The sequence below is a fragment of the Diplotaxodon limnothrissa genome, linkage group LG3 (assembly GCF_057381915.1).
Source record: "Diplotaxodon limnothrissa isolate DT_005_m linkage group LG3, D_limnothrissa_male_GT1.1, whole genome shotgun sequence".
NCBI lineage: Eukaryota > Metazoa > Chordata > Actinopteri > Cichliformes > Cichlidae > Diplotaxodon > Diplotaxodon limnothrissa.
In genome coordinates, this window is record NC_140598.1 from 27748361 (window position 1) to 27776139 (window position 27779).

General features: G+C 39.5%; 5 protein-coding genes across 5 annotated transcripts in view; 4 read left to right on the forward strand and 1 right to left on the reverse strand.

The window, feature by feature from the left end:
- LOC146635177 (high affinity immunoglobulin gamma Fc receptor I-like) overlaps nt 1-5785 on the forward strand; it is a 112891-nt gene extending 107106 nt beyond the window's left edge. The window contains exons 2-9 of the mRNA XM_085349825.1: nt 107-171; nt 2942-2977; nt 3118-3381; nt 3461-3706; nt 3793-3951; nt 4095-4196; nt 5438-5522; nt 5779-5785. Coding sequence (XP_085205951.1) covers nt 141-171; nt 2942-2977; nt 3118-3381; nt 3461-3706; nt 3793-3951; nt 4095-4196; nt 5438-5522; nt 5779-5785 — 930 coding nt within the window. The 5' untranslated portion in view covers nt 107-140. The remainder of the gene's footprint in view (nt 1-106; nt 172-2941; nt 2978-3117; nt 3382-3460; nt 3707-3792; nt 3952-4094; nt 4197-5437; nt 5523-5778) is intronic.
- LOC146635178 (Fc receptor-like protein 5) overlaps nt 1-15037 on the forward strand; it is a 122143-nt gene extending 107106 nt beyond the window's left edge. The window contains exons 2-8 of the mRNA XM_085349826.1: nt 10904-10968; nt 11821-11856; nt 12001-12261; nt 12341-12586; nt 12673-12849; nt 12993-13085; nt 14994-15037. Coding sequence (XP_085205952.1) covers nt 10938-10968; nt 11821-11856; nt 12001-12261; nt 12341-12586; nt 12673-12849; nt 12993-13085; nt 14994-15037 — 888 coding nt within the window. The 5' untranslated portion in view covers nt 10904-10937. The remainder of the gene's footprint in view (nt 1-10903; nt 10969-11820; nt 11857-12000; nt 12262-12340; nt 12587-12672; nt 12850-12992; nt 13086-14993) is intronic.
- LOC146635172 (neural cell adhesion molecule L1-like) overlaps nt 1-27779 on the reverse strand; it is a 640298-nt gene that overhangs the window by 194692 nt on the left and 417827 nt on the right. The gene's annotated exons all lie outside the window — the stretch shown is intronic.
- Nucleotides 16369-18882, forward strand: LOC146635185 (CD226 antigen-like). Its single transcript, XM_085349827.1, has 4 exons — nt 16369-16423; nt 17620-17991; nt 18322-18605; nt 18841-18882. Exons 1-4 carry the CDS (start codon nt 16369-16371, stop codon nt 18880-18882), a joined length of 753 nt encoding a protein of 250 aa, XP_085205953.1.
- On the forward strand, nt 22647-25024 carry LOC146635186 (coxsackievirus and adenovirus receptor-like). The gene is made up of 3 exons (XM_085346379.1): nt 22647-22716; nt 24272-24634; nt 24873-25024. Exons 1-3 carry the CDS (start codon nt 22647-22649, stop codon nt 25022-25024), a joined length of 585 nt encoding a protein of 194 aa, XP_085202505.1.

Below are 27779 nucleotides of genomic sequence, written 5' to 3' on the forward strand. Positions count from 1 at the left end.
TTATATCTTGCATTTTTATAAGAATTTAATTATCCACTGTATTTGAACCAGTAGAAAAGCAGGTGCTCAGAGGAAGAGGGCGGGGTTTACTTGGTGTCAGTGACAGAAATGAAAAAAAGCTCAAATGAGTGAGAAGGACGATGAAGGAAACATCTGTGCTGTGTCTGCTCTGTAAGTAGAATCTCTGTGTTTGTTTGAATTCTTGTACTTTGACTGTCTGCTCTCCTGATAACTGATGATGGAGGAGAAGACATGAAAAACAAATCAGGCTGAATTCAAGTTCAAAACACCACGAGGACCAACTGCAGGTCTGAACTGACTCTTTATCTTTGCTCAGGAGTTGAGGAAACACAGCAGGCAGTGAAAAGCTCAAATCATTCACTCATTATATCAACACAGCTGCACAGTGGACACATGACTTTACAGGGTTATTTAAAAGTAATGGATGTTTTGCATATACTAAAAGTTTAGTGAAATGTTTATTATTTCAATGATCATTTTTAGGAGATGCTGTTTAGATACGTGTGTAGCATCCCCGGTTGAAAAGATGGTCTCTCAAACTGATGGTTCACAATACTTTTATTAAACAGCTGTGTATGTGAACACCCCGTAAGACCATTAGTAAATCAGTGTGTTACCTTTAACACACCTTTGCCTTATTCATTAATCACAAATTAATTATCTTGAACTTACATAACATTTAACAGTGGAACTTGTAAATTATTGCATCGCTGCCTAAACATGACGAGGTACGTTAGCACCCTCTAGTGGGTGAAAACTTAGCCTTTACCTTTAATAGCGGTCAACAGCTATCCGGTTGTTCAGTGATGACGCAACGAATCCTACTTCCGGGTCTAAAGTAGTCTGCGTTTAATATGGCTTTTGTGTTGTTAACATGTTTAATGTTATGTATTTTCTTCTATTTGATCTCAAAAAGCTCCTAAAACAGTCAGTGATCACTGCTGACCTCCCTCGGCTTTTATTACCGCTAATCATTTATTTAAGCTCAGTTTTTAAAACCTTAGGATGTAACTACAGCCCAGCCCATGCAGCAGTATATGAATGACTAACCTCGTATTGTGGATGGATTATCTCAGTTGTTCTCCTGGCTGAAGTTTGGTCCTTTTACAGCATCCTGCCATGCGATTACATTTGTTTCTGACCACCGAGAACACTCACGTTAACTTTTATCGAGTGGAAAAAAAGTTAGCTTGTTTATATTATGCTAACATAGCTGTGTCGCTAGCGGTCACGTAGCACATCATTATATACCAGCTAGCCCAACTTCAGTAACCCTACAAACGTCACTGCTGTTTAGTTTTCTGTCTTCATTCATGCTGGAAGTGATAGCAGAGCTGTATGTTTTAATTTGTTTCCAAAACCCCGCAGTCAGGACATGCTATATTGTATTTAGATAGAAGCTAGCGAGCTAACTCCCTGCTAACTTCTAACTCCGTTAAATGTCATAAATTCCGTTTTCATGGATGCCTGGATGTTAAACTCAATTGTTACACCTGGTAGAGCAGAACACTGATCATTTTATTAAAGATGAAAGACTTTAGACAGTTTTTCAACTCTCAGTAATGCCATAGTGATCGTTTGATATATGGACCTGCAGCGGAGTTTAGACCCAGACACGGCTAGTGACGTCAGACTGAACAACCGGATAGTGCGTTTTCATGGTGTGTCATCAAACTGGAAGTCGCCATATTGGAGCTACTGGAGGTAAACAAAGCGCGTGCACTCAAACAGATTCCAAACGTCGAACGAAAGGAAATGGTGAATTATTGCCATGTTTTTGGCTGTACCAATCGGTTAGACCGTGAAAAATATGTGCAGTTTTATAGACAGCCAAAAGTTATTACAAATCATGGAGAATAATGCCGAAAGTTATCAGAGGAAAAGAGGCGGTTGTGATTAGCGAAGCTAAACCAGGCAAAAATCTGGACAACATCTGAATTTGTTCCACTCATTTCTTTCCTATACTTAAGCATACTTAATAAAATATACTCGAAGTATGCTACTTTTTGGTAAGGGATGATATCATACAGTTAAGGTTTGACTGATTAAAGATGTTATTGCGTTACTTACTTTGGCATTCACAACACATCTGTCGCTGATGACTTGATACTGCATCTCCCTCACCCATCCACACACCATCTGGTTATAGGCCTCCAAACTTTTATAAGATTTAAGGTCTGCTGTCTTCTGGGCGAGAAAACCAGGTAGTTGATATCAAGATACGCAATAGACGGAAGACTCCCCGGCTCGTCATTGATCCAAGATGAAGGAGCCAACTCATTTGGATCTGCACACCAATAAAACCTAACTTTTCCAAATATCGTGCCCTTACCTGTGGACCAAGTCCTTCCCTGTATACCTTTGCATCTATAACGCATTTTGAGGAGCTTTTCTGTGGTTTCGGACATTGATCCATTGCAGTGTTTACCTCCGAGTGCCTCCAATATGGCCGCACATGCAGGTTACCACCCAGAATGTGACGTGACATTACCAATAAGTTTGATGTGTCACATGGCCCTCTTCCTATTGAAAAAACAAAAGTTGTATCCAAGATGGCCGACTTCTGAATGGCCACCATAGTCACCACCCATCTTGAGGAGTTTGTCCCCTCACATATACTAATGTGCCACAAACAGGACTTTAATATCACCAACCATTCCCATGTTACGGTGTATCCATATAAATGGCCCACCCTGTAGATTGTACTACAAGCTGTTTTTTGAGATACATATTAGAGTAGAAGTGCATGAAGTCCAAATTGATCTGCTGTTTTTCCTTTTTGTTTTGTTTTGGATTTTTTTAGCTTTAGCTGAAAATGAGCACATATATCGGAGATAAGAGTTTGTGTGTGTGTCAGCTGTTTGTGTGGAGTTGTTCTTTATGTTCACCTCAAATCAACCTGAGTGTCATTTCTCTTTAGTTCTGATCTCAGTGCTGAGCTGCACAACAAACCAAGGTCAGTAACCTTCTTCTGTCACAGTTTAAACCTGAGAAATGCTCACTGATATGACCTGACTGGGATCATCTTTGCAGTTCTAACAAAAATATATCAGTTTTTTTGTTTGTTTGTTTGTTTTGTTATTTTAACCCTCACAGCTCATCTGACTGTGAGTCCCGGCAGCTCTCAGTTTTTTAAAGGAGATTTTGTGTCTCTGAGCTGTGAGGAGGAGGACAGCTCTGCTGGATGGACTGTGAAAAGAAGCACAACAACAACTATGATCACTCTTTGTGGAACGGAATGGGGAACACCAGCTGGTTCTTCCTGTAACATCAGCTCCATTTCAACATCTGACAGTGGACTTTACTGGTGTGAATCCAAAAATAAAGCAAATAACAAGATGATCTCTATCACAGTCACTGGTAAGCTGAGTGTGTGGAGTTAGTGTTGATGAAGCTGTGTGTAAATGGATGAAATGCTGTAGTTTGTCTCTGTGTTGAGGTGGATCAGTGATCCTGCAGAGTCCTGTCCTCCCTGTGATGGAGGGAGACGACGTCACTCTGCTCTGTAAAACAAAGACCACTCCCTCCAACCTCCCAGCTGCTTTCTATAAAGATGGCTCCCTCATCAGGAAGCAGCCTACAGGTCACATGACCATCCAGCATGTTTCCAGGTCTGATGAAGGCCTCTACAAGTGTGACATCAGCGGTCATGGAGAGTCTCCATCCAGCTGGATCACTGTCACAGGTGACACACTCACCTGTCTGTGTTTCTGCAGCTTTCAACATTCACAATGTGACGACAACTTCATGACTGTGTTTGCTTTATTTTAGAGAGAAACACCACCACACCTCCACCTACATCCACACCTCCTCGATCACTCTCTCCTCCTGTTCTCTTTGTGTTGCCATCTGTTGGATCAGTGTGTGTTGTGGTTCTACTGGTGTTATTGGTTCTGCTGGTGAGACGATGTGTTCACAGGAAACCTGAAGGTGAGACTTTCTGATTTTCCATGTCTGAGTTTGTTTGGTAGAATAAAGTTCGCATTCATGATGATCACAGTAACAACTTTCTTAAATGCAATCTCTGTTTACATATTTTAATTTATATTATTGATCATTTTGCATCATTTCAGCAGATCAAGAAAAAACTGGAGAAGATGACATCCTTACTGACATCATGTGCAGTATAATCAACATATCAAAAAATCAACAAGCGCCAATCAGAGAAATCCGAGGTAGTGGGCTCGTCTTCCAATATAGGAAGTTTTTAAGCAGGTTTCATCAGATTCGACTTGTGATTTTACACACACAGTTTCTCACATGCTGGTGACCTTGTGGCTTAAATGGCATTTCCTATCTATTTGGTCATAGATTTTAATAAAACTGCCCAAATATCTGTTAGGAGGCATTACCAGGAAGGCCACTGAATGGGTAGATTTCCTTTTAGAAGGACTTTCATGTAGCTTTATAATGTGAACAAATTTATGGAAAGTTGGAGCGAAGATAGTTAAGGAACTGGAAATGTTTGAGAATGTGTGTTTTGATCATAGTTTGGACGATGAATAACATCTCTGATTTTTTCCTCTTCAAATGTGTCAGGCACACAGTTGAATATGAAGGTAGAATAAGATTAGCACTGTTGCTGACTTTGATGATGGGACATATGAGGGTAGTTCAGAAGTGTAAAAATGTGGACTGTTGTAAGAGTAAAACAAGCAAACAAAACTTGCTAAGTGTAGTTATGAACTTGTTTCCTTTGTCTGAAAATAGGTCAGCTTAGTCAGGTCTAATTGCCTTAAGTGTCACACTGTGAGTGTTGTTCACTGTGAGCTGGACTGTGTGTTTGTGGTCTGTGGTTAACTGAAGCTAACAGCTCTGCAGTCGTCCAGCATCCTGTTTCTGATAGAAAGAAAACCCTTCAGCTGCAGGTGTTTCAACACAGGACCGTTCATTTTAAAATTAATTTAAAAGCATTTCCCAGTCTCTATAACGAATCTGACGTCTATAACGTTGATAATTTAGTAGTTTCTGTACCATCCTGACACGTTGAGCACATGCATTAATCATGTTGATGATTCCAGTTAACTATAGTCTGAAGCTGCTTCTCACTGCAGTTTGTCCTAGTTTGGACAATAATAATGGTTATACTGTGAGAAAGTGTTTGCTTTGTGCTGAGGTGAAGCAAGTCAGTCTGTACTGAAAGCAGTAGCAGCTTTGTGGTCGTCCGCTTTTCTTTTTCACAGAAACACCCCTCAGCTTCATGTGGCCAATCTTTTTTTTTTCATAGCAGTGGCATTAAGATTAAAAAAAAAAAAAGTATGAAATGCTGCTGTGGTTTTTTTTAAAGTTGTCGCTTATTCTCTTCATGATGCAACATTAGGGTAGAAAGTTTCCCACAGCTCTGCTATAGTATAAAAGTTGTGCAGTTGTTATACCTGTTGTAATTTCACATAATTCTGATTGTTTACTTCTGCAGAGACGGATTCAGATGCAGTCTACTCAGCAGTGAAAACTAAAAATGACAGTTATGGACAAAAAACTATCAGAACAAGAAGGGCCAGGTACGACTTCTCTTTAACTTTAACGTTGGACAGGGACAAGCTAGCTGCTCACCCTGTTTCCAGCAATAATGCTTAGCTAAGCTAAAGAAAAAAAAGAACAACACACGATTGAAGCTCAGAGCTCTGACCCAGTTCACACTTCAAATGCAAATGTAAATAAGAGAGGCATCAAGGTCTTGATTGAACTACAAAGCTTGTAATCATGTTTCCTGTTGGGTTTTTTTTGTTTTTTTTAACTGTATATGTTTGTGTTCAGACTTTAAACCAGAGCCAGACGTTGTCTACTCTTCACTGAAGTTGTCAACCAGTCCAGCCACTGACGTCCAGCTGCTGGTCTCTAACTGGGCCCCACCACACGTTAAAAAAATATTTTTATTCTTTATGCTTTTGTAGAATAGAATAGAACAGAGTAGAATAGAATACAATGGAATAGAATAGAATAATCCTTTGATTGTCCCACAAAGGGAAATTTGGTTGTAACAGCAGCAAGAAAGACATTGTAGTCATTCAGTGTGTCTAACAGAGCTCATCTATCTATCTATCTATCTATCTATCTATCTATCTATCTATCTATCTATCTATCTATCTATCTATCTATCTATCTATCTATCTATCTATCTATCTATCTATCTATCTATCTATCTATCTATCTATCTATCTATCTATCTATCTATCTATCTATCTATCAGTTTATGTAGTGAGGTTTGCACCCATTAATTTATGCCCACCACAGCATCATTCAGGTTGAGGTCTAGACGCTGATGCTCATTTATGACTCTAGTCTAGAGTATATTAATATACAGAGAAGTTTGTGATAGCCTCAATTACTTTCAGGTGACCCGTTCCCGTCACTGCAAAACAAGCCAAAAATCATCGCCCCTCCACCACTGTGGACAGTACAGTATGATGTATTTGTGATGACATCCTGCGTTTGGTGTTATCCAGACATAGTGCTCTACATTGTGTCGGATATTTTCCTTGAGTAGTTCTTTGGGTTTAATAAAGAAAGTCAAATTGAAAGTTTGGCTGGTTTGGTTCTGGCTGATACACACTTGTGTTTATTGTGAAAAATAAATGAATCCCAAAATGAGTTAAACTGTAGCCACATACATAAAACAGCAGGAACTGAATTCAGTAGCTGTAAAACAAACTTCCAAAAGTAGTTAAATTTTCCCTTTACTCTATTTATTTGGATTAAGGATTGGATATACAGAAATGTATTTGGTAGCATTTACATATATCTTCCATGGAAATATATGTAGTACCACACTCAGGACTTCACCATGAAGACAAAGAAGTGTTTTATTGTATGAAAACCTTCAAACCTATATGACCCAGGCTGGACTTCGTTCTGGATCACAGCACAGAGCTCCTCCTTTCAAACTTCTCAGTGAATTTACAAAGGGACATGACTCAGAGTTGAAGTCTGCTTCTACCTACTGGCAACACTGAGCATTACAGCAGGGCAGCTGCTTTGTAAATGCCAGCAATATAACCTCTTACAGTTTTTCTCAGTTGCTTTGGTGCATTTCTCACAACAGAATTAAACTTTGCACAACAGTTAGTTCAACCTCCACAACATGTAGTAGTTTTGGCACAACCTTGTGGCGGTTTCATGTTCATTGCGTCCAAAGGCAAATGCCTTTGGACATGAAGCAGTTGAGTAAGTACAAATATCTAAAGAATGGTCACTTTTGACTTGCTATTCATCACTATCTCCTTTCTTTTATCATGAATGTCACAATTATTTATACTTGTACCGGCTGAATAGTCATTGTCCTTACAACTAATAGTCTTCATTTCATTGCTTGTGTCAGTGCACTCAAAATTGTTGAACATCTTGTCAAACACTTTGTACACCCATTTTGAAAACCCTATTTTTAAGGAGTTTCCATGAAACCCCTGCACACGTTTGTATATCTTGACGAAGCGGGATTCAATCTTGCAAAAGGCGTGAACGAAATCACATTGGAGAAATAGCCACCATTGATGTCCCAGGCCAACGAGGAGGAAATATTACAATGTGTGCAGCAATCTCAGAAAATGGCGTTCACACCCATATTCCTCGTATTGGTGCATACAATACACAACACCGTTTGGCTTTTCTGGACGCTCTTTATAGGGACCTAATCCCACAAAATGAAAGGGATGATCCTGGTGACAATCGGACAATGTATGTAGTGGTTTGGGATAATGTTAGCTTCCATCACTCTGCTGTAGTCGGGCAGTGGTTTGCAGCACACGACAGGATACTTATGGAGTTTCTTCCTCCTTACACTCCATTCCTAAATCCAATTGAGGAGTTTTTCTCTTCCTGGAGGTGGAAGGTATATGACAGGCATCCACATACCCAAATGACCCTGCTAGCAGCTATGGATGCAGCTTGTGATGACATCACAGCAGAGTCCTGCAGAGAGTGGAGTTGACACTCCAGAAGATACTTTCCCCGATGCATCGATAGAGCTGACATTCGCTGTGATGTTGATGCAAATATGTGGGCAGACAGATGGGAGCGTCTAGATATCAATGATTGATATGCAGCAGGGTCTGTTTTTCAGTTTTGTTTTTTTGTTTCATAACCACTGGAGTGAGGTTTACTGTCTAAGTGAGTTTATGTTTGCTGTAAAATGTTTGATTTACTGTATTTCCCCAGTTTGCACAATGCTGTGAACAGTTTCAATTAAATATTATCAAGAGTGCATATGGAGTGTCTTGATTTTCCTTTACAATTTATGGTTTTCAACATGCCATGCATGCTGTCCAGACTTGACATGTCATTGGGAAGCACCTACAAAGAAATCCGTCACAATGAGAACATGTTCAAACCATTTGATTTTGTGACCAAAGGTGCTGGTGTAATGACTTGTAATTGTGACAGCCCTGACACTTTGATTGATATAAGTACTTGCTTTTGATGAATGTATTATCTGTTTTGATTAAGGGACTTGCTTTTGAAGCATTGACTACTTATTTTGAACAACTGACTTTTCTTTTTGATGAAGTGACTCACTTTTGCAAGTTATCCACCATGTTTTGCAGTTTGCACTAATTGTTTTGAGAAGAGCCTTAGTAGTGGTGCAGAGATCAATTCTGTTGTGAGAAATGCACCAAAGCAACTGAGAAAAACTGTAACATCCACCAGTTGAAAACATTAATATGAATAATACAGTGTTATTGATGTCAGCTTTTCATGTAAAAACTGTGGAAGATTTTCAGTTAATTTCCACACAGCATATCTTTTTAAACTGTGGGAGAACACACAATCCCATAATAGCAGCTGAAGGAAGTTAGAACCCAGAACTTTGTAGACTTAATGTTGCAAAAACTGCATCACAAACTCATGTAATGATGTTGCTCTATATTGTTTCTTCTTGCTTCGATAATGTAGAAATATTACTCTTTGAAAGACGATAAAACATAGGTATTAATGTTCATATCTTTAGTCTGAAAGTGCAGTCATGAATTTAAATATCCTTCCAAAAGTTACAAATTTTCTTCTCTTCCAGCTTTGGCGTACTATGATATACCAGTATACATAAAATGCAATTAGGGATCTAAATCTCTTTGACACTGCGATACGCCAAATTACAAAAGAACTGAAACTCTGTGGAAACAGGTCTTATGCAAAAGATGATTGAAATTGAGAATCCAGCTAAAGCCATCTGTAAAGGATGAGACTGTGTGATTTTTATATGTGTAAAGTTCAAAGCAAAGGGCAAACTGAACAGAGATGCCATCAGGCTAAACATTTGTGTACAAAGAGTCAAATGATGAGTCAGATGATCATGGGACCGAACAACAGGTTCTCTTATTTTAAAGCACTGAGCCATGAAAATGTCATGATGTCCAACATTTAAGAACAGTGAGGATGTTTAAACAGAAGCCTGGGTTATAAGGTCACCTGGACTCATCTGGAGGTATAAATCTCGGTGTTGCCAACATATCAATGCAAGGATGTGTGAGTTATTAAAATATTTCCAAAAAATATTTATTACAACCTGATGAGGAAGCCCTTAAACAAAGACTGCCCACAGCCTGTTTCAGGACCACTATAGACATATAAACTCCTAAAAAGTCACAAAGAATAAGGAAATTTGTGTTTGATCAGTTATATTTTGATTGTAACAATACATTGTGCCAGAGAAAATTTGACAATTTTGTGATGGTTTCAACCCACATACTCAACTCTGCTATTTAACCCACAAATCTATTTACCTTACAATTATGAGATAAGTTAAAGGGAAATAAAGAGGTAATACAACAAGCCCCACGCGCAGGGCGATCCGTGATAGCTAGCTAACTGAGATTTACTGCTTTAATACGGTTATGATATTAACGTCCTTTTAATAAGATTAACGCTGATGGTACTAATTTAACACGGTGGCACGGTGGTTAGCACTGTTGCCGCACAGCAAGAAGGTCCTGAGTTCAATTCCAACATCAGGCCGGGGTCTTTCTGTGTGGAGTTTGCATGTTCTCCCCGTGTTTGCGTGGGTTCCCTCCGGGTACTCCGGCTTCCTCCCACCGTCCAAAGACATGCAGCTTGTGGGGATAGGTTAATTGGATAATCCAAATTGTCACTAGGTGTGAATGTGCGAATGAATGTGGGTGTGAATGGTTGTCTGTCCCTGTGTGTTGGCTCTGCGACAGACTGGCGACCTGTCCAGGGTGTACCCTGCCTCTCGCCCTATGACAGCTGGGATAGGCTCCAGCGCCCCCCGCGACCCTGGAAAGGATAAGCGGAAGCGAATGGATGGTACTAATTTTAATATTAAGTGACTCTCACTGATGATCTGCTTGTATCCATGTCAAGATTTAAAGTCAAATATCTCGCTCAAGTGGCAACATTGAAGGGTAGCATTTCAACAATCTGTGAATCATAGTGTTCCAGTCAGTCATCAGTGTGTCTCTGCACAGCTGTAATTAAAATGTGTTCAGAGGGCCTCAGTGTCTGAATGGTTCCAGTTCAGCTCCATAACAGCAGCGTCCCTCGTTCGATTCCTGTGTTTCACATCATACTCATCAGTGAGGTAAGCAAGATTTTATTTATACAGTCCCTTTAAAGGGAAATATTAAAAAGTGCTTCACAACCAAAAATACTAAAAACATGACACCCAAAAGAAAGCTTTAACCACTAACACATTATAAAATTGAATGAACCACTTAACGGTTATTTGAATTTGTTCATTAACGAAATCACAGCTCATCAACACCAGACTGAGGGAATCTTTGACACTGACATTGAGTTTATATTTTAATATAATTTAGCATAGGCATCTGTACACAAGTAAAAAAGCGAGTTACCCACCACCGCCTTTGTACCAACAGAAAAAACACAGACTCAGAGGAAGAGGGCGGGCTTTACTTGGTGTCAGTGACAGAAGTGAAAAAAAGCTCAAATGAGTGAGAAGGACGATGAAGGAAACATCTGTGCTGTGTCTGCTCTGTAAGTAGAATCTCTGTGTTTGTTTGAATTCTTGTACTTTGACTGTCTGCTCTCCTGATAACTGATGATGGAGGAGAAGACATGAAAAACAAATCAGGCTGAATTCAAGTTCAAACACCACGAGGACCAACTGCAGGTCTGAACTGACTCTTTATCTTTGCTCAGGAGTCGAGGAAACACAGCAGGCAGTGAAAAGATCAAATCATTCACTCATTATATCAACACAGCTGCACAGTGGACACATGACTTTACTGTGTAAAAGTAGTGTTTTATATATACTTAGAACATTCAATGCACACTATCAAAACAATAACTTTAAGTGTTGTTTTTTAAAATATAATCTTAGAGTCAACATAATTAGTCCGACCTGTGTGAACTGCTTTGAGTGTTTAACAATCAAATCAAATTCACCAACAAAACTTTTTGTTCTATTCAATTATTAACAAAAACAATATATAAAGATCTGTAAATTATATTCTAAAGTGGCACAACAGCACATTTGCTGAAAAAGTGGTGAGAACTTATTTTTTAAATCATCTAACAGTACACACGTCACAGTGGTGCAGTGGTTCGAGTCAGTTGTGATGTTTGGTTAACTGCTGATTTTAGGTCTGAATGTGACACAAATCTTTCTAAACAATTGGCCCAAATTTAGAGACAAAGTGCCAGGACATGTGTTATTGGAATTGGTTCCAGTGTTCATTCTGTTTGAATTAGTCAAGATAGATTCTACGTTTAGTTTTTTTGAGACCCCTAGACCCAGAAGAGTGTATTATCTGTGTTTGTCAGCTGTTTGTGTGGAGTTGTTCTTTATGTTCACCTCAAATCAACCTGAGTTTCATTTCTCTTTAGTTCTGATCTCATTGCTGAGCTGCACAACAAACCAAGGTCAGTAACCTTCTTCTGTCACAGTTTAAACCTGAGAAATGCTCACTGATATGACCTGATTGGGTTCATGTTCCACAATGGAGCTCACATATAAAACTGAAGAAAAAAATAAAATCTAATCGTTTTTCACTTTAACCCTCACAGCTCGTCTGACTGTGAGTCCCAGCAGCTCTCAGTTCTTTGAAAGAGATTTTGTGTCTCTGAGCTGTGAGGAGGACGACAGCTCTGCTGGATGGACTCTGAGGAGAAACACAGCAACAGACAACAGAGCTGAGTGTGAGGAATGGGGAACACCAGCTGGTTCTTCCTGTAACATCAGTCACATCTACTCATTAGAAAGTGGAGTTTACTGGTGTGAGTCCAGAGAGGGTCCCATCAGTAACATGGTTAACCTGACAGTCACTGGTAAGCTGAGTGTGTGGAGTTAGTGTTGATGAAGCTGTGTGTAAATGGATGAAATGCTGTAGTTTGTCTCTGTGTTGAGGTGGATCAGTGATCCTGCAGAGTCCTGTCCTCCCTGTGATGGAGGGAGATGACGTCACTCTGCTCTGTAAAACAAAGACCACTCCCTCCAACCTCCCAGCTGCTTTCTATAAAGATGGCTCCCTCATCAGGAAGCAGCCTACAGGTCACATGACCATCCAGCATGTTTCCAGGTCTGATGAAGGCCTCTACAAGTGTGACATCAGCGGTCATGGAGAGTCTCCATCCAGCTGGATCACTGTCACAGGTGACACACTCACCTGTCTGTGTTTCTGCAGCTTTCAACATTCACAATGTGACGACAACTTAATGACTGTGTTTGCTTTATTTTAGGGGAACACACCACCACACCTCCACCTACATCCACACCTCCACCTACATCCACACCTCCACCATCACTCTCTCCTCCTGTTCTCTCTGTGTTGTCATCTGTTGGATCAGTGTGTGTTGGGGTTCTACTGGTGTTACTGGTTCTGCTGGTGAGGCGATGTGTCCACAGGAAACCTGAAGGTGAGACTCAGACTTCCTGATCTTTCATGTCTGAGTTTGTTCAGTCGAATAAAGTTCACATTCAATATGATCACAGTCAAACGTTCTAACATGTAATCTCTGTTTAGATAATTAATCTAAATGGATCATCTTAGCAGAACAAGACAAAGCTGGAGAAGATGAAGTCATCACTGACATCATGTGCAGTATAATCAACATATCAAAAAGTCAACAAGAGCCAATCAGAGAAATCCGAGGTAGTGGGCTCTTTTTTTCATCATAACAAATTTTTACGCAGATTTTATCTTTTGATTTTACACACACATTCTTTCATGTGCAGACTTCACAGCTTAAATGACATTTTCTATCTATTTGCCGTAGATTTCAATAAAACTTCCCAAATATCTGTTTAGAGGCGTTGCCAGGCAGGACACTGAGTGGTTAGATTTGCTTTTAGAAAGGCTTTAATGCAGCCTTACAATCTGAGATAATGTATTGAAAGTAGGAGTGAAGATAGTCAGGGAACTGCAAACATGTAACAATGTGGGTAAGCAAACATTTTCCTCCTCAGATTTAAATCTAAAAGTTAGTTTAATATGAAAATAAAATCAGATATAGGTTCATGAACACTTGCTTGTCATTATGATGTGTTGGGTTAAGAGGACATTCTGGATTATGTGTGATCATGTATTTTTATTTCAGTTTGTGTAAAATTGTGGATTGTTGAACAGTAAAATAAAGATTTTTATGATTTGACGCTTTCACAATAAATCGTTTATGTTTATAGATTATAAATGAATTTTATTTCTTTATGTAAAATTTGATCAGTTTTGTCAAATATAACCGTCTGTCTGTAAAGTCTCACATCCTCTAATCGCCTGAGCCAAGGTGTGAAACTGGGTGTGGGTCCCAATCAGCCAGAGTTTCAGGTGTGTTCATTGTGAAACCTGGCCCCACCTTATCATGCGAATTCCTGAGGGCAGATGGCCCAGGATGGCCCACTCACATCCTGGGCAAGCAACTTAAAGAAGTCCAGACGCTTTTCTTTGCAAGCTCCTTTGACTAAAGTCTCACACTGTACTTACTGTTGTTCACTGTGAGCTGGACTGTGTGTTTGTGGTCTGTGGTTAACTGAAGCTAACAGCTCTGCAGTCGTCCAGCATCCTGTTTCTGATAGAATGAAAACACTTCAGCTGCAGGTGTTTCAGCACAGAGCTGTTCATGTTAAACACAGGAAGGAACACGGAGACATCATTTGGAAAATGATTTCTTTAAACTCTGCTCACAGACCATCATGAATTCAAAGTGAATAATTTCATCAAGGACGTCTTTTTATAGTTTTATGATGCTAACATTTTATGATGCTAACATTTTAAATCCAGTCTTTCTCATTCTCCAAAATGAAAATTAGAATCTGGCTATAATAAAGTTTATAATTATCTTGTTCTTTATGGCATGTTGACCAGATACAGTCATCCTGCTGATGATTCTAGTTTACAGTAGTCTGAAGATAGTGAAGCCTCTCAACACAGTGTCTCTTGGTTTGGCCAGTAATAGTGTTGATGTTGTGAAGGTCTTTGCTCTGTGGTGAAGTGCATCAGTGTGCACTAAAAGCAGATGTTTGCAGCTTTGTGGTTGTCCTCTTTTCTCTTTCACAGAAACATCCTTCAGATTTATGTGGTCAGTTTCATAGCAGAGATGTTAAGATAAGAAAAGCGTGTGAAGCTCAATCTCTACACTGTGCAACATTATGAATAAAAACAACCTTTGCAATAATATGAAAGTCATACCGATTTTGTACAATGTCAAAGGTGTTTTATTTTGCAGAGAGTTACTCAGCTGCAGTCTACTCAGCAGTGAAAACTGAAGATATGAGTAATGGACGAACAGCCATCAGAGCCAGGAGGACCAGGTACAGCCGCTCTTTAACTTTAACTTTAAACAAGCTAGCTGCTCCCCCTGCTCACCATCATGCTAAGCTAAGCTAATATAATTGCATCATATCTCGAGCTCAGTCTGAACTGGGACTGTGTGTGATGCAGAGAGGTGGAGATTGTAAATAATGTAAGTAAGAGTGTAAATAAGAGAGCAAACGAGGTCTTGATTGAACTACAAATCTTTTAATCATGTTTTCTGTTGTTTGAACTGTGTGTGTTTGTGTTCAGACTTTAAACCAGAGCCAGACGTCGTCTACTCTTCACTGAAGTAGTCCACCAGTACAACCACTGACGTCCAGCTGCTGGTCTCTAGTTGGTCTCCCCAGCACTTCAAACTAGAGGAGATCCACAAGTTAATAATATATATATTTTTAATATGTTTTTATTTAACTTGTATATGTTATTTTATCTTATCTTTTACGTGAATTTGCTCTAAAATTTCAAATGTGAACAGTAAATGTTAAAATGTTCTGGTGACTGTGGTTCAGATGGTAATTTGATTGGTAGTTTGTCAGGTGATTCTTGGGCAGGATACTGAACTTTGAGCTTCCCCCAATGCATGCATATGTGTGTGTGTGTGTGTGTGAATATTACACTATTTATCCTTGCAATAACGTATGTGTGAATGAGACTTGCAATAGAAAGTGAAAGTGCTTTGAGTGTTCCTCTTGCGTGTTTTCCTCATGTGTTTCTGTGAGTCTAAAAAGATTTAAAACGGAAACTTAAATAAACATCAAACCACACCAGACTGAATTTGTGAATTCATGTGAATCAGAACCGACTTATTTTTCGACCACATCTCCTGAACCACCAATCTCCTGTTAAACCGCTCACCATTGAACTTTGGAATTACTAATAACTTTTAAATTCTGCTGCCATCTGCTGGTAAATCTAAGTTTTACAGCAGAGCAGCTGCTTTATAAATGACAGCAGTTTAACAGCCAAACCTCCAGCAGGCGACATCAACCAACTTTGCACTATGGTTACATTTTACTCACACGCTAAAGAAGAGTTTCAGAAACTTAAATATGCCACATTTTAAATTGGTCCTTCGATGCATTATCCAGTAGGCAAGGACATAAAGGTCAAAAGCTGATGAAAAAGGGATAACGGCATGACACGCTGGATAATGGAGGACACTGGCAAAAGTAAAACCACAGAAAAATTAATCAGGAGAGATAAAACTCAACATGGTTATCACTATTTTTTCTCTTAGTGTAGAAGTGAAAGAGGAGAAATATCCATTGCAATGCCAAAGTACTAGAGGGGACACAAGGCGAAAGCTGGTCTTTAAATCCGCTGCAGTAAAGAATTTAAGGCAAACAGGTAACAAGGTCAACAGGAGAGACTCCGCCTCTGGGCAGGGCCAAACAAGGGAACCAGACAACCTCAATCTCTTATTCACCTGCAGGAGTGGAGAGAGACAGAAACAGATATAAGGAGGGAGAAACAGCAGATGGCCATGACAAGAACAACATAGATACCTGCTATCACACTCACAGATTTTCAGCTTCCTTTATCAGATTTTAAACTCAGGGATTCTGTGATTCTTGAAAAATACCACCATCTTTTGGACATTTATCGCACTTTAAATGAAGAAGCAATGTCTGCTGTAACATCTGCATCTCTCTGCCTGACTTTACTGTCTGTCTGCCTCTTGTTTGTCTCTGCAGGTGAGATTGAATTTCTGATTGATAAAATAATACCTCTTTAAGAATTCTGTTCATGGTTTAAAAAAGTGTGTTTAACTGGCCTGTATGACCTGCCAGATATGCCTAAAGTTAAAGAGTTAAAGCTTAATTCCGACTGTTCCTGCTCCAGAGCAGTTTCAGCAAACACTGTGATTCACAAAGAAATGTGGCTTTCTTCCAGGAGGAGAGCTGAGTCGTTTAACAGCATTAACACTCTGTTTACCCGAGCTTGTCCTCTCCTCCTGCTACACCTGCTTCGTTTCCTCATACCTACAGGTCATGTCAAAGTTCACATCAGAGCACATCTGATATCTGCTTATCTGCACAAGTTTGTGTTTTTCAAGCATAACGAGTCAGGTTGAATCAGTTCTTGCACAGCAGTCTGTCATTAGCACAAGGATGGGTGCAGTAATCAGTTGGCAAAAAAATAATCTTTCATAAAAGCTTCTCATTGGGACAAAAAAGATCTTTATTTTTGAACTAACTGCATGACCTTACCTTTCACTATTCACAGAAAAGTGTCACTGTCATTGAATTTCAAACAGCATTAGTAGCTAGAACAGATATTTAAAAATGTAAAACTTGAATTTAGTAGACTTCGCTGCAAGATTCCAGATTAATGCTCCATTATCAGTCGTTTGAGTGAAGCATAAATTGCTGTTCTGAGCTTTACTGCCTACCTTTGCAAGCTAGATTCATTAGGATTCCCTTGCAAAGCTAGGCCATTTGGATGGAGGTCATCAACTTTTCTTCTTGATCAGGCCCAGTGAGCACTCACTTTTCACATAAAAAAGAGAGTTGTTGGACTCATCATTTCACTCTTCTTCCACATACAATGGATGTGACCCCAAACACAGAAATGGATGGTTGACCACTTAGTGCTGTGCACCAGTGCATAGTAGACCTCCTCTGAAACTTGATATTTGAAATATGACACAACATTAAAAGCTGATTTCAAATCTAAAACTATCCCATTGGCTGATCAACATGGGTAAGGGAATTATATTAGTTGGTAGCCTGATTGAAGAGAAATGTATTTAAATGAATGTGCCCCTTGTGTTTGTCTGAAGCAATTTACAGTAAAAAGCTCACTTATCTCGCAGTAGCTCCTAACTGTGTAGTGACTGGTTTTACTTGCATCTCTTTAACCACTCTGTTGTTTCCTCTTTCAGACCAGAAAATCATCATAGCTGTGCCGGGACAGACGGTCACTCTGCCATGTCGAGCTCCAAACAGCGGCAACCCCATCATAGCTGCAGAGTGGAGCAGAGCTGACCTGGAGCAAGAATATGTCCTTTTTTACCGGGACGATAAGCTTGATACAGAAGAGCAGCATCCGTCTTTTAAGAACCGGGTGGATCTGCAGGACAGACAGATGAAGGATGGAGACATGTCTCTGATTCTGAAGGATGTGACGACTGATGACTCGGGAGCATACGAGTGTTACGTGGTCCAGAGAGGAGCGAACCGCAGGAAGAGAGCCAGTCTGGATAGTGACCCCATCAGCACCACCTACCTGACTGTTGTTCCTCCAAGTGAGTTGGTAGAGTTTAGTTTATTAGTAGAGTTGAAGCTGCTTCCTGGTTGTTGATGTCTGAAGTTTTTTGAGTTAAACATGTAGCAGAGGTCCAAAGCTTGGATCTTTGTGCCTTGTATTTCCTACTGGCTGCAGCCTGTAGAACATAAGTGGACAAACATATGTTCTTCTTAGATGGCCACAGTAACTTAGACAAAGTTGGTAAAGGGCTACATGTTGAAGAACTAGTTAAAAATAAACATGATACTTTTTTTATTTTTTTTTTTTGGCTGCTATAGTGATCGGTTAGTCCTTTAACCTCTCTGCTCTGTGTTGTTTTGTCTTTCAGGCCAGAAAAACATCACAGCTGAGTCTGGACAGAACGTCACTCTGACATGTCGAGCTCCAAACACTGTCCTCATACCAGGTGTAGAGTGGAGCAGACGTGACTTGAAGGCACAATATGTGCTTTGGTACTGGGAAAAACAATTTGTTCCATATTACCAGCATCCATCTTTTAAGAACCGGGTGGATCTGCAGGACAGACAGATGAAGGATGGAGGCGTGTCTTTGATTCTGAAGGATGTTACGACGGCTGATAGTGGAACATACGAGTGTTGTGTCGTCCATGAAGTAAGAGAAGGAAGAAAGTTGGCCATTTTAAAGACTGAGCCCATCAGCGTCATCCACCTAAAGGTTATTTCACCAGGTAAGTCAGTGGAATTCATTTTGGCTTTGGACGCATTCAGTTATTGTCAGAGTTGTTTGGCTGTGAACTGATAACTCAAAATGCATAAAAAGATGTTGCCTGTGATCAGAGGTGAAGCTTGTGTATACCTGACACCTCACACCTATTTCTCACCTGCAGGTCAGCCAGGAGGACACGGAGAGGATGGGGCTGTTGGACTAACAGTTGTTATTGTGCTTTCTATTGCTCTTTTTGCAACTATAATATACTACATAAAAATGATAGAAAATACAGAAGGAGAAAAAAACAGCACTTCCCAGACGAGCAGCAAGCTGAAACGCTCCACTCGTGTCACTCGTCCCACCTTTCGTAACAAAAAGACAGATGCTTCCAAGACAGATGTGAGTTCACAGTGACGGGAATCCAGCAGACAGTAGTCAGCTGTAAATGTCTAACTTATCTTGAGTTTGTTTTTTCCATCTTTGGAGTTTTTCTGGTTCGGATTGGTGGCGTTTGGGAGTGGGTACGTCTAGTCTGCAAATAGTTAGAAATCAACCATCATAATAATAAGTTAAAATGACAGTTTTCATCGTTTTCCTTTGGGGGACACGGAAATGTCTTTGGAGCGCCTAAATGTTTTTCTATGGAGGAAAAGAGTTGTGTTTGTGAAGATCATGAGAACATTTCTGTAGTGAAGTTACCTGTTTTATCAACTTTCTTCATCAGTTTTGATGCATTTTTTTGTGCCTTTCCCCAGTTTATATTGATTGTGTTATTTTATTATTAATAAAGTGTGAACATGTGCTAATGTTGAGTGTGATTTCATAAGTCCTGCTGTGAGGTTTTTGACTGTCTGTGAAGATGCTGGCTCACAATGAAAACTACACTCGTCACTCATTGTAAAAAAAATTATTTATTTAGGATTACTTATATATTATATTATGTGATATATTTATTACTCTCATTTCTTTCAGATCACAAAACCATGAACAGAAAAAAACCTGTGATAAGAGCCTGGATGAAGGGGCAAAGTCAGCACTTTTCAGTTGCAGTGAAAATAAAACAAACAAACAAAAAGAAAGAAAATTGAAAAAAAGAAAAACCCACCAATGATAAAATCTACCTCTGTTACCTTTCTGGCACTTAGGCAGTTAGACATTATTTAGATTCCTACAGTTTACAATCTTGAGATCAAGGTTTAAAGCAGAAAAAAATGATGCAAGTATTTCCATCACAGTCGGATTAAAATCTGTTCACTGTAAAAAAAAAAAAAAAAAAAAGTAAGTATTTGGGGAGGTGAACCTGAACCACTAGGTCAGTTCTGATAGATCAGAGAGTTACTGGATCTTATCTGACATCTGTTTCTGCCTGGTTACAGTTGATGAGTAAGAGACAAAGAAAGGTGTTTTGCCGTTTTTTTTTGTCAAACTTGTTTTGTGGACTCCCGCATGAAAATACTGCTTAAAACAATTAAAGGAGCACTTTAAAAATAGATCAGACGTCAAAGCTCATGCTAGACAGGTATATGATATGGAGTGGGTAGCGTGTTAAAAGGGATGCCACATAGTTTCATGGAAATGAAACTTATCTAGTAGACTGAACTTAAAGAAACATCAAACATCAAGGTGAAAGGATTATGTGGAAGGCTGGTCCATTTTTCAGTAACTCATACTGGTGCTCAGTTTGTATGGCTCCCATGTGCTTGTATGTCTACCTGACAACATCAGGTCATGCTAATGATGGATGGTGTCTCCTCCGAGACCTGGAATAAGGCATCACTGAGCTCCTCGACCATCTGAGGTGGACCGAAAATTTAATGTCACCGAGGTGTTCAATTGGATTTTGAACCGGTCAGTGGCATCAATTTCTTCAGCCTTCAGGAACTGCCTGCATACTCTTGCCACATAGCACTGGGAATTATTGTGCACCAGGAGGAACCCAGGATCCAGGATATGCCAGACCATCACTGACCAACAACCAACTGCCAACCTGTGTAGGGTCCAGGTATAGACTCGTGCTACCAGCAATGACACTGACCCCAGCCAAATGAAAAACTAGTAAAAAAAAAATCAGAAAAGATGAGGGGGGTTGAGTTGCCTGATTGTTGCTAAACTCTGATTTAAAAAAAGACTGTATCCGTTTTTAAAGTTTAGTATTTTCCCATCTGTCCATGAAATGTTAAGTGGTGAAAAAGAAAAAAGAAATTCTTTGTGGCACAATATTATCAGGATCAATAAAAATAAAATATGCATATCAGTGTCACTCCACAGTGAACTGATCATTAAAAATATTATAGAATATATTTTAAATTGTCCCACCGGGAGGAGGCCCCGGGGAAGACCCAGGACACGCTGGAGAGATTATATCTCTCGGCTGGCCTGGGAACGCCTTGGTATTCCCCCGGATAAGCTGGAGGAGGTGGCTGGGGAGAGGGAGGTCTGGGCCTCTTTGCTTAGGCTGCTGCCCCCGCGACCCGGCCTCGGATAAGCGGTTGAAAATGGATGGATGGATGGATATTTTAAAATAACTTTCATGTTTCTTGTAGCAGAAATATGTCGCTCTGCTGTAATACACCAAGATTACCAACAGATGGCGGAAGACTTTAAATGTGAATCTGCATCACTAGCCTCAGTGGGAGTTTACAGAGTGTGTGGGCTTTGTGCTGACTCAGGAAAAAGGAAAACACGATTTAAAAAATATCTTCAGGCTCAGTTTGAGTCACAAGCTGATGAGTTTTTGAAGTTTGTCAGACACCGAATCATCTCAGCTCTCTGTGTTCATGTTAAACTACTGAGTGAATCTCCGTGGAGGAGGGGCATTTAAAATACAAACATCCAAACAGCGATCTCTAAACTGATAGCCATAGTTTTACTCTGCTTCCTGTTACACCACATGACTGGAATTAGTGCAACTGTCAAATATAATGAAATTATAAATCTAAGCTAACATGTTCAAGTGGTTACTTTCTTTTTTTATGAAATAAAAGTCAAAATTATGACTTTTTAGTCACATAAAACTAGATCGTGATCATGAAATTAATTTAAATCAAGCAATTAGCTAAAGGTTGAAAAATCTGCCATCTTAGTTTGTTTGTGTTGGTTAGTTTCTAAGTGACACACACAGTTTCTGTGCAGTTTACATAACACACAATGACAGGATTACACAAAGGCTTTCCTAAACTCACTTCACTGAGTTCACTGACTATAGTGCCAACACTCAGGACTTACTCCAGAACTTTCACATTACAAATCTTACACCTTCCTTCATTAATGAGCTTTTAATGTGAAAGTACCCCAGCAAAAAGCAGCATGTTTAATAGAAATGTCTGTACAGTGGTGACTCTGTTGTCGTTGTTCTGATGAATCAGAGTTGTAAATATGAGCCTGTGTGTGTATCTGTGTTCCTGTTGTAAACAAGAAATGTGCAGGTAATGAGTCAGCTGCTACATCTTGACACACCAATCTTCTATTCTAGGTCAGGTTTTGTTTATTAAGGAACACACCCAGCTCTTACTTCTAGTTCCCCACCCAAACACAACACTGGATCCGGCCCTGACTCCTGCTCATGTTGCTGAAACACTTCTTGATCATTTTAAGGAACAGTTCAAACTTTCACGAAACAGATTATAACAAACTGAGAAGTGCTGAGAGTCACAGCCAGGTGAGCTGTAAGGGTTACAATGAAAAACTGATGGCCTGTCATGCTTCTGTCTTCAACTGTCACTCAAAGATTCAAAGAATGCAGGGGAATCTCTGCATACCAGGAAGAAGCTGAAAAACAGGATCTCAGGGCTCAGCTCTGAAACACTTCCATCACTCTGACTCCACCTTTCTCAGAATCCATTCATAGAGAGCAGCTGAAGGCATCCACCCACCCGCATACACCTGGTAAAACTCTCAATTCCTTTCACTTTATCTGATAAGTTGTAGTTTACTGAGGTTTTTATCTCTGGAAATATTCACATCATTCTAGGTCATCTGTGTGAAATGCCTGCTGTAGCGTCTGTGTCTCTCTGCTGGACTTTACTGTCTGTCTGCCTCCTACTCGTCTCTGCAGGTGAGATTAAACTCATTTTATACCAAACAGGATTCCCTCATGTTTTGAACAGCCTCTGTTTCTGGACTCTCCTAAATCATGTTGTATTAGGGCAGTGAAACACATCTGGAATGGGGTTTTGTTGCTGTGTATCTATTGCTTTCAATATATTTGTTTCTAAGATCCAGTACAGTTTTACTGTTATGTTTATGTGCACAGTTAAAAGACAGCATTTTTATAATGCAAATATCTTTGGTTCTTTTTTCTTGTTTAGATGTATTATATTGTTTTAGTACTGCGTCATCACAATACATCAGTTGGTGTATGTTCTGACTGCATGAGTAAAGTAGCTCCTCTATTTTATTCTATTTAGCTAAGGTTAAGGACCAGTCAGATCTCAGCTGGACATAGAATCAAACCTAAATCAAAAATTATTTAAGGTCTTTTTTCAAGAACAGATAACCAGCAGATGAGGATCCAGGAACATAGATAATAAAAACTCTACCTGCTACACTCGGTTTTTATCTGACTCTCGCGGCCTCTTTTTTTCATTTCCTCATACCTGAGATTGTTTTTCCATACCGTGACATACCACTGCATACATACCAACCTCGTCTAGTCACAGAAGGTATGCCGTGTCACATCTTATAGACCTCATTGTACCATATCACCCTATTAGAGCACTTCGCTCTCGCTCTGCAGGCCTACTTGTTGTTCCTAGAGTATTTAAAAGTAGAATGGGAGGGAGAGCCTTCAGTTTTCAGGCCCCTCTTCTGTGGAACCAGCTTCCAGTTTGGATTCAGGAGACAGACACTATCTCTACTTTTAAGATTAGGCTTAAAACTTTCCTATGGATCACTCATTGTTTCTTCTTCACTCAATATGTCTGTGAAGCATCTCAGTCATCCAGGTCATGGTAATCTAAGGAGCTTAGAAAGAAAAGCGACTGGACCTCTTTGCGTTTCTTGAAGACGTTTCCCCTCTCATCTGAGAAGCTTCTTCTCAAACATCTTCAAAATCTCAAAGAAGTCCTTTCACTTTCTTCCCAATCTCCTTACTTCATTTACTATGTGTTTGTACACCTCTCTGCATTTAAGCATTTGTTACTATTAATCTCTGGCTCTCGTCTGTAGCATGTCTTTTGTCCTGTCCTTCTCCCCTCAACTCAAATTAGCCGCACCTCCCTGAGCCTGCTTCTGCTAGAGGTTTCCCCAAGTTAAAAGGGAGTTTTTCTTTCCCACTGTTGCCAAAGCGCTTGCTCACAGGGTGGTCGTCTGATTGTTAGAGTTTCTGTATTATTAAAGTATCTTTAACTTACAATATAAAGTCCCATGAGGTGACTGTTGTTGGAATTTTTGGCTATAAAGATGAAATTAAATCAAATTGAAATGAACTGGATTAAAATAGAGCCACCTCTGTGCCAATGAAAACTGGAACTTTAAGTTCAAAACAGTGCATTAACTCATGAATTTCAGTTCCTTGTACAGCCCCCTGAGCTCTCTGCTCTGGTCTCTGTCTCACTGGATGCTGTTTTAGTTACTTTAACATCTCGGCTATGTGTTGTTTCCTTTTTCAGACCAGAAAAACATCACAGCTGAGTCTGGACAGGACATCAGTCTACCATGTCAAGCTCCAAACAACAAAACCATCAAAGGCGTTGAGTGGATCCAACCTGAACTGGAGCAAGAACGTGTCCTTTTTCACTGGGATGAAAAAGTTATTCCAAGCAACCAGCATCCATCGTTTAAGAACCGGGTGGATCTGCAGGACAGACAGATGAAGGATGGAGACGTGTCTTTGATTCTGAAGGATGTGACGGTTAATGACACTGGAACATACGAGTGTCATGTCCTTGTGAGGGGAGGGAACCGCAGGAAGAGAGCTCATCTGAATACTGACCCCATCAGCATCATCACCCTGAGTGTTGTTGATCCTCCAGGTGAGTGAGTAGAGTTGAGTGTGTGTGTGATCAGAGGTGAAGCTGCTTCCTGGTTGTTGATGTTTGTTTCTAAAGATGTTGTTGATGAGACTTTGTAGAAAGCAGCTGGTCTGAGTGATGTGATCAGAGTGCAGTAGATAATGTCTGACAGCAGTTTGAAGAGGAAATGGATTCTGTTCTGTTCTTCACTCATCACCTACCTGACAGCTGACACCTCACACCTGTTTCTCACCTGCAGGTCAGACAGGAGGACACACAAAGGATGGAGGGAAGATGGTTGGAGGTGTTGCTCTGCAAGTTTTTGTTGTACTTCTTGTTGTTGTTAGCTTTGTGATTTTACTAGAATACAAAAAAAGACGAAAGCGCCAAAAGCGACCACGTCGTTTTTGAACAGCAGATTCAGTAATGTTAAAACCATCTAATCCAAGGATGTGAATCTTATATTTAAATGTACACAGTTTCCCCACTAGGGGGAGCCAAGGAATTATAATCAACACAACTGGAAGAATGCATAGGAACAAGAGGCAAAAGGAAGGACTGAAGCCAAAGACAGACACATGTAAAACTAAATGAGGACGTGGAAACATAAACATGATACAGAAACCAAAAAGTTACGACTGTGGCTTGAACACGTAACTTCCAGAACCAGAACTTAGAATAAAAACAGAGTCAGGAACTGTGACAATTACTGTCACAGTTGTTTCCTATTCTTCTCAACAATTTTATTAACATTTTTCGCCCACATTCCTGTTTTATTTCCATGTGGGTTAAGTTGTTATGTAGACCAAGGTCATTTAAATTAATGAAGATGAGCTAAATCCTCTGCTCTGTTTGGTGATTGTTTTAAAGCTTAGTGTGAATGTTTTTGTGGGTTTTTATTTGCTGTGTTTGTCATGTACTTTTGTTTTTGTTTGTATTTTATTTATTGTTTTATACAATAAAATGTTTTACTGTGAGAAGTTTGACTTTCGACAGTGAACAAAGTGAAACAGTGGTGAGAACGAGCACAGAGTTCTTTGCAATTTGAGTCATCCTTTATCATGTACCAGTTTGAAGTTTAAGCTTCATGGTATCATTGCAGTGCGGTGTGCTTGCTGTTACTATGTACCTACAGTGTTGATTTAATGCAGAAGCACAAGTTTTACGTTGTGGGGTGAAGTCTTTATGTGCTACTGGAGAGCAATAATGGTGGCAGGTGGTTTTTAAATCTCTCTGTCAGCCACATCTGCATCTAATCTTGCTGCAACACAGAAGACTTACAGCAACTGGTACAAGTGAAACAGATGCAGCTCAACTGTTAAAACTAATGAGATGTCGGGTTCACATGAAGTTGAGGCAATCAGATTTGCTTTGAGTTAAAGCTGTCCGTCAAAGCCAAAGGTGGGAAAAGAAAAGGATGAAAACTTTTCTATTGTTGCTTTGATGCACATAGTCAGCCTCCTGAAGCCCATTTACAAAGACTGTGAACCACTGAAATATGGATATATAAATGTGACTGACTCTGACTTACTTTTGAAGTTGAACTTTTGAAGTTTTAAATAGTCCTTTTGAGTTATGGAGAACGATCTTTGCTCTGGGTTCTGATGACTTTTTTTGTTGTTGTTGTCGGTTAAAGTCAGCAGCTTTATTTTGAACATAAAACAAACATAAGACAAAATGACACAGGCTATGCAGAAACTACAAACTCACTAACAGTGAGAACGTGTTGGCTAAGGAGGAACCCCTTAAACGCACAAGGCAGACAGCATGAAGGGAACACGACAAAGATAGACACGAGGAGACACCTGGGAATAAGATAAGAGATAAGATAAGATAGAACTTTATTAATCCCTCGGGTGGGTTCCTCTGGGAAATTCGATTTCCAAAAAAGCACAGCACCGACAGAAGTTACAGAGTTACAGAATGTTATATATATATATATATATATATATATATATATACACACACACACACACACACACACACACACACACACACACACACACACACACACACACGCACACACACACGCACACACACACACTCACACACACACACATATATATAAATACAGAGACAATATAAATAAAATATACGAAGGGGATAAATAGAATAAATAGGAATAAAAAATAAAAATAAAAATAAAAATAGAATAGACGAGGAGTGAGGGAATATCAAAATAAAACAGGTATAACTCTGGCTGTTTTATTTCTGGTTTCCTGCCTCATCATGGACTTCATGGATTTCAGCTAAAAAAAAAAAAAAAAAAAAGTTACTCTGAAGGTTGCAGTTGTTACATTTTTCAGAGTAAGTTAGTAAGGGTTCTTAAAATATGTGTGCTGGTCAAAGGGTTTTTCTGATATCCACTCCTTAGGATGTGCCACTTTATGACTAAAGGTAATCGGACTGAATGCAGGCTGCTGCTGGACACAGAAGGGTGACATCATTTCCATTTGTCACTTGCATCTGTACTGTAAAAAAAACAAAGAAATTAAATCCAGTTCCAAAATAATGGGAATAAAATAAAAATAAAATAATCAGATCGTTGGCTGATCTGGGGATCTGACGATCAAAATTAGCTAATAATCTTAAGTGAGTTAAATCATGTCTTTCATTGTGCACGGTTTCAGTGTGAGCTTTATTTGTTCTCTGTGAGACTTTGTACTTGTTTGTGTTCATTACTGATAACATTTCAACAATTATTAGTGTGCTGTGACCTTTTTGGCCATCTTTAGAAACTGACTCATCGTGTCATTTTTTTCCAATGAAATGTTTTCCTGTGAGAAGTTTGATTTTTAGCTGTGAACTGAAACAGAGAAAAGAATATGAACAGACTCACATGTGCTTGGAGTTATCCTGCATCACTGTAACAGTTTGAAGTTTAAGCTTCATGATACTGTGGAAATACACTATGTTTGCAGTTACTATGTGCCTCCAGTGTTGACTTAATGCTGAAGCATAAAAGTTGTTTTGCTATGGGATGTAGTGTTTATCTACCAAGTGTGACTGGAATACAATAATTATGGTTACAGGGTGCAGCTGAGTTGTAACTGGAAAATACTAACTGGGAGGTTCCTGCAGTCAGCTATGACTGAGCTCATGATCAGATCTTAAAGTATTTTGTCTCATCTTCATCTCAGCAAGTCATCAGCCAGGTCTAACGTGA

Bases quoted from the DNA above. Each gene is read 5' to 3' on its own strand.
- LOC146635185 (XM_085349827.1), top strand. From the start codon at position 16,369: ATGTCTGCTGTAACATCTGCATCTCTCTGCCTGACTTTACTGTCTGTC. The intron at 17,992-18,321 runs GTGAGTTGGTAG...TTTGTCTTTCAG, and splicing joins CCTGACTGTTGTTCCTCCAA to GCCAGAAAAACATCACAGCT. The intron at 18,606-18,840 runs GTAAGAGAAGGA...TCTCACCTGCAG, and splicing joins AGTGTTGTGTCGTCCATGAA to GTCAGCCAGGAGGACACGGA.
- LOC146635186 (XM_085346379.1), top strand. From the start codon at position 22,647: ATGCCTGCTGTAGCGTCTGTGTCTCTCTGCTGGACTTTACTGTCTGTC. The intron at 22,717-24,271 runs GTGAGATTAAAC...TTCCTTTTTCAG, and splicing joins CCTCCTACTCGTCTCTGCAG to ACCAGAAAAACATCACAGCT. The intron at 24,635-24,872 runs GTGAGTGAGTAG...TCTCACCTGCAG, and splicing joins GAGTGTTGTTGATCCTCCAG to GTCAGACAGGAGGACACACA.